Source organism: Pollicipes pollicipes, unplaced genomic scaffold (assembly GCF_011947565.3).
Source record: "Pollicipes pollicipes isolate AB1234 unplaced genomic scaffold, Ppol_2.1 Scaffold_2089;HRSCAF=2444_pilon_pilon_pilon, whole genome shotgun sequence".
Lineage (NCBI taxonomy): Eukaryota > Metazoa > Arthropoda > Thecostraca > Pollicipedomorpha > Pollicipedidae > Pollicipes > Pollicipes pollicipes.
This window is the reverse complement of record NW_023596044.1, coordinates 1-10,677: the sequence shown is the minus strand read 5'-3', so window position 1 is coordinate 10,677 and position 10,677 is coordinate 1. Positions and strand designations below refer to the sequence as shown.

At 52.7% G+C, this 10,677-nt stretch overlaps 1 protein-coding gene and 1 long non-coding RNA gene across 2 annotated transcripts; both read right to left on the bottom strand.

Moving 5' to 3' along the window:
• Positions 1-1,409: 1,409 nt before the first annotated feature.
• LOC119096578 (uncharacterized) lies at positions 1,410-6,884 on the bottom strand. Its single transcript, XR_005094071.1, has 3 exons — positions 6,816-6,884; positions 1,804-1,952; positions 1,410-1,508 (listed from the first exon to the last, which is right to left on the bottom strand). It is a non-coding gene; the product is annotated as an uncharacterized LOC119096578 (long non-coding RNA).
• Positions 6,885-6,947: 63 nt separating this feature from the next.
• LOC119096585 (cholinesterase-like) lies at positions 6,948-8,782 on the bottom strand (the record flags this gene model as incomplete). Its single annotated transcript, XM_037219490.1, has 4 exons — positions 6,948-7,119; positions 7,396-7,459; positions 8,048-8,058; positions 8,649-8,782. Coding segments are annotated over 4 exons (381 nt in total), but the record flags the coding sequence as incomplete, so codon positions are not given.
• Between the last annotated feature and the right edge of the window lie 1,895 nt (positions 8,783-10,677).

The following is a 10,677-nucleotide window of genomic DNA, read 5'->3' as shown; positions in this document are numbered from 1 at the left end:
GGCACCAGGCGCGCCCAGAAGGCTACCTCGCGCGCGCGGTACCGGCTGCGCACGCGCAGCTTCGAGCCTGCGGAGCGAGCGCGATGTTAGCGTCAGATCGATCATCCTGACAGCGGTCCAAACATAAGTTGATCGGTGCAAATTCCTCGCGCGTCCAAGCACAAGCCCTGAGGCGCCGCCCAACATTTCAACACTTGCTCCATTACGGCACCGGCCGTCTGTCTGTGACGCCTCGCCGTGTCGTGCATGCTCGACGTCCCAGTCTGATGCAGCTGCGCGAGTCCCACCCCGCCACGTCCTGCTGCATGTACAGCACCTTGTTTCGCCGCGCGCAGCAGAGGCGGGCGTTCCCCGCCCCGGGCCGTTATCGCCAGCCCGCAGCCGGTGCCATGCCCCGTCACACGCGGTAAGATTAGCGCGGATTCTCAGCAGCGTCGACGCCGACCGACGCCGCGCTGCATACTGATGAGTTGCGGCTCGCGCCAAACCAGACAGCTGCAGAGTCGCAGCAGCCCCCTCCTCCTCCCCTCCCCGCACTCATGGACGCCCCGGCGCGACGATCGCCAGCCCATCGTCGGCGGGACGCTGATGCGGTCCGCTCGTCGCGCTCCATCAGGCCGACGTTTTCCCGTCCTCATGCAGTGGCCGCAGTGGCGCAGCCCAGGGCGCCCTGGGGTCATGCCGCCTCCCCTGGCACTAGAGGTGCGAAGATCCCGAGAGACCCTCGGTGCTTTTTGGCAGTTCTAGACCCCCGTAGGTAAACAGGATATCGAAAAGGCCCCGCATTACATATTCATATATATATATATATATATATATATATATATATATATATATATATATATATATATGCGTGTGTGTGTGTGTTTGCACGCGCGCGCTGTGTGTGCGGGTGTGGGTGTGGGTGTGGGTGTGTCCATCACACATCGTTAATGTCAACCTCTTTAGGCATCGGATCGTACTCTTCCATACCAGAAGACATTAAATAATATACATGCAAAAAAGTAGTTGTTGCAACCACGCAGTTTCTTATCAGGCTTCCTACAAGACCTGAGTTCTCAGCGTGGGGCACCATTCTGATGCCGTTAATAACTTACGTGAAAAACTCCTGAAGCTCGTTAGACTCGATAATGACCACCGGAATGAAATGTCAAGCTTCACTCCAAGTGCCATTGCGCTCGAAAACCGGATCCTGAAGTAAAGGTGACAACAGACACCAGGAAAACGAAAGAGCCCCACTCAGTTTCAAAGTAGCTTCATTTAACTTTGCCATGGTCCCCGTCCACCGAGACACGAGTGCGACCGGTGCCAGCTTTCTGCAGCTGCCGGCGCGGCGTCGTTACAGGCGAGTGGCCGCTTCGGAGTCCCCTGTGGCGTCGCTCGTCTCACCCAGGTTCAGGTAGCTGCGGTGCGTGGCGTTGTAGGGCGGCCAGGTGACGGCTCTGTATCGGCTCCGCTCCCGGCCGCTAAGAGCGGCGCGCGCCTCCTGCCGTGGCCCGTTCGGGTCCCTGGGGGTCATGAGAAAGGTCAGCGCATGTCTAGGGGGAGGGACAGGGGGTAGAACATGCAGTGCCTACTGGCCACGTATGTGATACTGCCAGCAGCTCGGGTCATATTTTCTACAACTTGGCAGCAAGCATGCAGGCGCGTTGCAAACGCCTACTTTAATGGCTACCAAATCCTTCTAAGTCTGTCGCCACAGACCACAATGAGTTCTGACACGCGGAGCGTGACGCAGGACTCGCTCAGCCCGCCTCCTCGCACAAAGCGCCGACTCCAGCCCCATCGGTGGTGAACTCGCACCCGGTCTTGGCGAAGTTGGTCCAGAGAGCGACGACCGCGCGGCTGAGGTCGGCCTGGCCGGACGTGTAGCGGATGCCCGTCTCCGCCGCCGGCAGCAGCGGGTCACCGAACACGTACGGCAGCTCCGAGCCGTGTACACTACCCAGACGCTGCAACAGCCACCAACAGCAGCTCAGGGCAGCCCAGCCGCTCCAACAGTCACCAACTGCAGCTCGGAACAGCTCCACTGCCCAGCCGCTGCAACAGTTACCAACGGCAGCTCACGGCGGTTCCACTGCCCAGCCGCTGCAATAGTTACCAATGGCAGCTCAGGGCGGCTCCACTGCCCAGAGGCTGTAACAGTTGCCAACGGCAGCTCAGGGTTGCTCCACTGCCCAGCCGCTGCAACAGTTACCAACGGCAGCTCAGGACAGTTCCGGGCCGTGTGCACACTGCCCAGCCGCTGTTACAGTCACCAGTGGCAGCTCAGGGCGCGGCAGTTCCGGCCAGCGCACACGGCAAGGCAGTCTCTGGTTCTGACTACAGCGCAACTCCCACCGCACACACTGCCCAGGCGCTGCAACAGCCACCAACGGCCATAGGCGGATCCTGGAGGGGGGGGGGGGGCACGGGGCCATGGTCCCCCCAAAAACTCCGAGAGTATGTTTTGCCCCCCCCCCCCCAAAAAAAAAAACATTCCCAGAACTTCATAAAAGTTTCGTCTACTTACCGTCTGTTTTAAATTTAACTGTTTTAACTGTTTTGTTTTACTTCTGTTTGAGATTCAAAAGCATTTCGGTGCTTGAATTGTGTCCCTACTAGGTACTCGCGAGAGGCACCATGCACTGGACTCGGATCCCACACCAGCCAGCTGGCGACGAACGGCTGCCCCCCACCCAAAAAAAACAACAAACAAACAACTCCAGGCTAGATCCGCCCCTGCCAACGGCAATTCAGGGCAGCTCCGGGTCCGGCAGCTCCGCGCAGTGCACACGGCAAGGTCGTCGCTGGTTCTGACCACAGCGCAGAACCCACTGTGCACGCGGCAAGGTCGTCGCTGGTTCTGACTACAGCGCAGCTCCCACCGGACACACTGCCCAGGCGCTGCAACAGTCACCAACGGTAGCTCAGGTCAGCTCCTGGTCCGGCAGCTCCGCGTAGCGCACACAGCAAGGTCGTCGCTGGTTCTGACTACAGCGCAGCTCCGCGTAGTGCACATGGCAAGGTCGTCGCTGGTTCTGACTAAAGCGCAGCTCCCACTGGGCACGCGGCTGGGATTGCGATCTTAACGTGCGGAGCCATCGGCCCCGCATCCCAGGAGGCGGAACACCTTTTTGCGTCAAGGAATACTCAACAGCTGTCTGTTATGGGGACGAAAACAAAATCGCTAGGTTCAGGTCGACGCAACGCAATTTGATTTGGGGGCGGTCAGGATTTCAAGGACGTCTCCTGGATAAAATGGGGTAACCAGCTCGTAGAATGCTGGGTAAACCTTTAGAATTATGCGGCCCAAACTTAACGTGGCGCAATAATTGACACGCTTCGTCGTGCCCTCTAGTACCACCTGAGCGTAAGCGCGGCTGCTGCCATACGCCGCGGGACATCCCAGTCAGAGCTTAACGGCAAGTGCATAAGCGACTCGGGCCCACCCCGCCACGAGTCGGTGGATCGAAGGGCGAACGCTGGAACCAGCTGAGTTGTCCGGATGATCGGAACCCTCCCCGAAACTCTTCCATAATTAGAGCTTAAGTACTGCGAAAAAGCAAACGGATCGGTGACGTTTAGATTGAACCGATAAGGGATGGGTAGCGGTTGGATGTGGGCTAGGCCACTTCACGGGTTGGGTAAGCCCATAGATACCGATGTGATATGAGCAACACGGTGGTATGCTACAGGTTTGTGGACAATGTTGGGTGCTGGTATGGGTCGTTTACGAAGTGTTGGGTAGATTCCCGCGAAATAGTGCACATTGTTACTGCTTGGGCTCCATTCATAACTCTTTGTTCACACTTTTTTTGCAATTTCCAGCGCAAGAGTAAGTTTGGATGTGAAAATTCCCGCATCTATTCCGTAATTAACAATTAAATGCTTGGAAAAATGAAAATGGGTGTGTAACAATGGGTGTGACTGGCGAAGGGTGGTAAGCGGCCAGGTATGGCACAACCCGTCTGGTTGACGAAGGGATTGTGTACAGGAAATCGTTCTGATGAAGGCCTCTAGTGCGGGGACAGCCCCAAGGACAGCGTTTGGATTTGGTAAGGGAAATCTTGCCCGTCAAGCCTGCTCGATAATTATTGGGAGGCCAGTACCTCTTTCCTGTTTACTTGAAGTGTTCCTGAGATTTCGGCCACTCATCCAGTATAATTTTGAAAGTAAAATGAACTCCGTAGTATTTGAAAGTTCAAATTTCAAGCTAGTGTGCAGCATAATGCACTCGATGTATATGTAAGAACAGCGAGCTTCGTTTAGCCCGGTTAAGCGTGCGGAGCAATTTTCTTGTATGATGAACGTCAAAGCACGACGAATATGGCAGCCGTGTATTAAATTCAAAAGGTCCCAGAGATAACCATGCAAACGATACGCAGTCCAATTCGGAATAGGACGCAAAACTGCGGGGTCGGCAGAAAACCGCTGCGATCAATGCTTACCAATGGCAAATCCAAAAGTAAATGGCTTAAGGCAACACCCCGTGAGCTGCCGTGACATGATCGAATCTGACCTTGCAAAGATGTAGCTCGAGCTAAGTATGGACACCACCAGTCGCAAAGCTGCCAAAAGGGGTGGTAATAGGGAAGCCCAGTGAGCCCATTAGCGCTTTTCATCTATGCATGAGGGCATTATGGCGGAAGATGTGTGAAATTCAAAATTTGACTGACCCGGATCAGCTAGTCCAGACATATCAAATAAAGGCTCGATAGCTCAATAATGGTGAAGGCACCTACATATACATGCAATAAATGTTTGCACATTTCGAAACAAACTTGTTTGATTGAAGTCTCTTAAAAGTGAAAATTTTGGCTTGATGCGTACCGCGAAAACCCTTGTCATTTCGCTGATTTCGATACCAAGGTTTACTGTTTCGTTTGCATTTCCTAGTTTCGGAAGGAATAAGGTAACGAAAAACCTCCCCACCCATAAATCTCACCCTATGTGCGAAGTGCGCCCATGCCTTTTGTCCATGAATCAGCTACTATCCAACGGGCATTCCAACAATATCATCCGTACCAAGTCTGTTCTACAGCCGACTACTTTACTACATTTTCATCCTGTCGTCATTCGGCTTGTTAACCGTTTTGGCTTGTGGTTTCCATGCTACGTCTGCATCTGGCACGCGCCATGCGGCAGTCGTAAGGCAAGGTGTTTGCGGTGTTTTTTTCTAGTGTCTTTTTATTCCGACTCGGTATCTCCACTCTATCTCGCCGGCGGCCCACCATGCTCAATGCGCTAAAAATTTGTTCGGAGCAGGGCTGGTTACACTAGCAGTAACGTGATTCCAGCCTAAAAAAAAGAATCGTGCCAACACAAAGTGTTCACCCTTTTCTTGGATCAACGGTATGGTATGGCACCCACCCACCCACCCCTTACGAGTATGGTCTGACTACAGTCCTGCTGAGTTATGGCAGGGGCCTCCTGTTTCAGAAGGAGGCCTTTTACTACACAAGGGATACCTTCTAGTCCAGAAAAGGAACCCCTAGTTCATACCGGGACCCCGTAGTTGATATTAGGCCCCTCAGTTCATAACAGGGTCCTCCTAGTCCATAACGATGGCCTTCCTAGTCCACAACGATGCCTCCTCGTCCATAAAGATGCCTCCTAGTCCATAAAGTGGGCCGGCTAACTCACTTCTGGGGCATCCTAGTTCATAACTGGGCCTACTAGTTAATAACGGGGCCTCCTAGCTCCTATGGGAAACCTCCTAGTTTACAACGGGCCTCCCGGTTTATAATGAGGCCTGCTAGCCCATAGCGGTGGCCTTCCGAGCCAGCAAAGGGCATCCTTAACACAAAATTGGGCCTCCTAATATGAAGCATGAGCTAGATTATTTAGCAAGGCCGTCTCATGATCGCGAAAATGAGGCTTGTAATGTAAAAGTCTCCTGAGACCCGTCCAGTACCCTCTTGTTCAGTTATCGCGTCTCCTTGATCTGAATTTGGTAATCCACATGGGCTTTAGAACCTCTGTTGGGTAAAACGGCCTCCTAAGATTTGTAGGAGCAAAAACACACTCCTACTTTCCTGCCAGCCGGCAGGGAGGATAAGCCCACTCAGCTCCCTCTGCCCCCCCCCCCCCCTCCCCCCAGTTTGTTCGGAGCACGAGGTGATCGGAAGCATGCAAGTTAAGTTTCGAATACCTGTTTCGGGGCATGATCATCGCAAACTATTTGGCCAGCGCGCGGACGGTGGAACGCAGTCTGAAATGTGTTGATCAGGAAAGCCAGGTTTCTTCTTTAGTGTTCTGTTTTAGAGGTCTGCAAAGCTGAAAGTGCCCATATCGCCCACTTCTCCTCCAAGTTACGACATGTTTAGCTTCTCCCCTCGTATATGGGCTGCTCGGTCGATGTTGTCTGATCGCAAGTGGGTTAAGCTCGTCAACGAGATGAGCCGAGATGGGCTGGTCGTTTTTGCCCTGGAATCCTCCGGGGGATCTCTGTCGATGCAATAATGTCTACGCATATGCGTTGCTACTGTCCAGGTGACCGGAACAGCGACTGACGATTCTGCAAAATCACTGACGCACTTGACTTGCAGGCAAAATATGCATTCTATGGTAAATGGTGATGTCTGTTTAGTTTTTTTTACTTAGCCACAATGGGGCCTTGTAAGTTTTCATTTGGATTCTTCCTGCAGTATCCTTTTCCAGATTCATCAAAGTCCGTCGCCAACTCGGCAACCGAACAAGCAGAACACATTTTGTTTGTTGCTAACGAGAGTTGGGCGCAAGCAGCAGCTGGGGGTAGAGGTGGGCACCGCCTTGTCTCTATCCCCTCCCCCAACATCTCCCCTTCTCCTTCTTGTTAGAGCAGCGAGGCTCACCTTCGCCGCTTCACCGACATCCCCGACGTAGCTGAAGACGTAGAAGAAGGTGTTGTGTCTGTGGCCACCGCCAGAACCAGCCGCGGCATGTCGGTCGGCCTCCGCCGTCGCCGGCGCCACGAACGCCGCGTCGCTGAGCGCCGCCAGCGTCTCGTCCCGCACGGTGATCGGGTGACGGCGCGGGTTGCTCCAGTTAGTGTACGCGTTGATGATGGAGTAGAAGATCTCGACGTTGCTGTAGCAGTAGCCGTTGCGGACGAAGGTGCGCAGCAAGCGGTCACGGCGCTCGCTCTCGAAACCGCGGCTGATGTCCCGCTCACGGAACAGGGCGGTCGCATCCCGGCCGGCCACGCCCACCAGCAGGTCATACCGCCGCCGCGGCGCCTGCGAGCGCGGCGCCGCCCCGCCGGCGCTCGGCCCGTACGTCGGCAGGAACTGGAACCGGCCCACGTCGGCGGCCAGCAGTCGCTGGACGCTGTGCTGGCGCAGGCAGGCCAGCAGGCGGCTGGGCTCGGAGCTGACGCCGGGCAGCGTTGGGCAGCCGAGCTGGCGGCCCAGCGAGGCGGCGCGCTGGCCCGGCGACTCGACCAGCGCCAGCGGGCTCAGCGACGAGCCTGACATCAGGATCACGCGATGGAAGAGGCCTGGGAAGATGGAGACGCGTCACCGGGGGACGAGAGCAGCCCTGAGCAGCTGATACGTTCTCTGGTGTCGCTGCGAGTACGGCATAAATATTTGCATGTCTGGAAAGGGTCAGAATAAATTCAGCTAAAATTACGAATAATCCCTCACAAACGCCAATCCACCAAGGTCCTGACCACTGGTTGAAGAAAAAATACGATGCTTACTGGATGCTTGAGCCCAATATAGCCCACATGTCAAAGTGGAATGGCAACGTTGCAGGCTATCACTAAAATGTTCTGCAGTGAATGCACAGAGCTAGTTCCAAATGCGTACGACAACAACAAAATGCGCCTTAGTCACGCACACGATACAAGAAGCGATTCACATCCCCGTGTTCCGAGCGCAAAGGCTTGGCCAAACTTGTAAACACAAACTTAAGTTAATTGTATTCAGTATCTATCATGAGTTCAGTGAGATGTGTATATTTGGGATATATATATATATATATATATATATATATATATATATATATATATATATAATATATCAGTTTCAATGTCCCAACGAATCTGCAACATGCACGGGAGCGATGCATTGACGCTGCTGACGCCCGATGGATCTACAGAATGCACGGAAGCCTGCAGGGCGCTGGGTTTCCGCTGGGTGCGAATCTTGGTAATACACTAAGCTTATCAAATAACACATTATGGGCACTTACACGATTTGTGACAAAGCGATGTAGACCCAAGCCTGTTGACAAAATACCATGCTGCGTGTGGGTAAAGCCAGAGTAGCTTTTGTTGAAAATAATGAAAACAATAGCCTTACCGATAGCGGTAAACAAACAGTCCGACGGGAGAAATGAGCGAAAATGCCTGACAAATCGCAAAATTGCCGTGGACAGCCTGTTTTTTTTCTGTGGAAGAGGTGTGGCAAACTGGCTTTATAGTTCGAAATGGACACGACACATCTGGTTACAAGCCTCACGTTTAAATTTCTACTGGAAATTTTGGATTTTCCCTGCAATGGGGGAAGTAGCACATGAGGAAAAAAACATGTCGGATATTGTATGCATATATATGCACATATACATAGATACATATCAACGGATAAACATATTGGTGCAATTATATATTCATAAATTTTCCCGACGGCATAAACCATCGTCTCTCATTCTTGCAGCCTGTCGACGGTTAATTGTGGGCTCACCCTCGTCCAGAGCCGGGCGAGTTGACCAACAGGCTGATGCAGGCGGCACCCTCGCCGTGACCAAACAGGGTGACCCGGTCCGGGTCACCGTCGAAGCCGGCGATGTTGCGCCGAACCCAGCGCAGCGCCGCCGCCTGGTCCAGCAGGCCGCTGTCGGCCGCCCCGCCGCCCTTTGACGCCCCAGGAAGCCTGCCGACACAGCAGACGGGACGCTGGACACGACTCTGGCGCGGCCGGCGCGATTATGACGCAGACGGCGCCGCCGCCGAATTACGTGTCAGAACGGATAATTTGTCAGGCTTCCGTCTGGCGGCCGGCGCTATTTTCGGGCGCTGGCAGGCTTTGGTGTCGTGACTAGGCTCGTTTCAAGGCAATACTTTGGATGCCATTAGTTTTACTAGGCTGAGGGTGTATGGCTGCCATGATGAAAAAGGAGGCTCGCATTTGTGGATGGATGGCCCTTAAGTGAGCGGTAGGTGCCTGGGTAAGGAGAAGGTAACACGAATGAGGGATGACATAACAAATCGTTTCATATATACGTAAAACAGGTGTACTTCAACAATTTGCGTGCGAGGCGGTTTGCGGAGAAATGGCTTGAGAGCACTTCATATTTACATGTGCCGCTTTACCAGGGCATCTTAACTATTGTTCTCAGCACTCCAGCATAGCGATCATACTCTGCGCGCAAAACGTTTGGACACACCAAAAAACTTACATTTTCAGGCCTTATGCCGAAATAACCGATCTTCATGGCACTAGAAGGTACAGGAAACCGACACTATCAAGCAAACATCAACATGCATGATCAGGATCCATTTCGACACATGAAAATGTGAGGCGATTTATTGTGATATGCAGCATCCTAAGCGTTGTGTCCAATCTGCCATCAGCCTGTAGGAGAAGTTAAAGAGATAAGAAGAAGGCATGGAGAAAGGAACATTGACATAAAAAAGAAGATTGGCATTTGAAGCCAACTGTTTTCATTGCAAGAAGTTGTAATGCCAAACACCGGGAGCTTTCATTCTCTGGCTACTATCTGGGAGGGCAATTAATTTGCATACGCGCTACGTAAAAAGTCACCGCATCTGTTCCTGGTTTTTACAGCATTGTCTGGTGACAGCCTTTCGTTCTTTGGGATAGAATAGATCCACAACAGTTCAAGCTTCAACAGGAAACTGGTAGGGGACAAATCAGGGACTTTGGTGCATTTCTAAGTATGAGCAATGCTTCGTGGTTAAGGGCAGCAACGCATCTCTTCGAGCGCGGGTTGAAATCCGCTCTGTGCAGGAGACAGAATGAGCAGTGAAGAGATTACGCGGCTTCGCGAGATTACCACCCTCCCTAAAATTGTGGCAGCGACCGAGACAATGATGTTTGGCCGGAAGCTGGATGGGTTGCAAGAGCAATCAGATTTGTTTGACGGGCAATGTAGTGCTTCCAAGGACCGGGAGAGTGGGAGCCGCCTGGAGGGATGCTGAAGGTTGTAGTCATTTGGAGGGCACCACGGATCGCATCAAGGCTGCAGCCTGGATGACGCTGATGAAAATGTCATTTGAAATTGAGCCGAAACGACAAGCAAATTGCCGGTTCTCGTCGGCGAGGTTCGCTTCAGATGTCTGTATTACACTCGATTACATTCCTGGGAAGACGGGGACAGCCAGTCAGGCTCGTATGATAGGATTGCACACAGACATGCCAGGACGAAGGACTCTGACAACTTTGGGGGCCAGGATACCCGATACAGAAGACGTTAAGGCTTTATAATGAAACGTATATTTTGCGTCTGAAACCCTCAAGGTTGGAGAAATAGAATGTCAGCAGTAGGGCGTCGGTAACAACGGTAATACGATCCGGAAATGTCGATTCTGACGATGAACGACCTTCCAGATATTAGGAGGCACTGGTTAAAGGGAATATGCCACCTTTTTGAACTTTTCCTTTATTGTTAGATCTGCCGCGTCCAGTTTGATCGGTTAGACGTGTTAGGTAAGACAGTAGTGATAGCCTGATTCCTCACAGAAACCAAGGT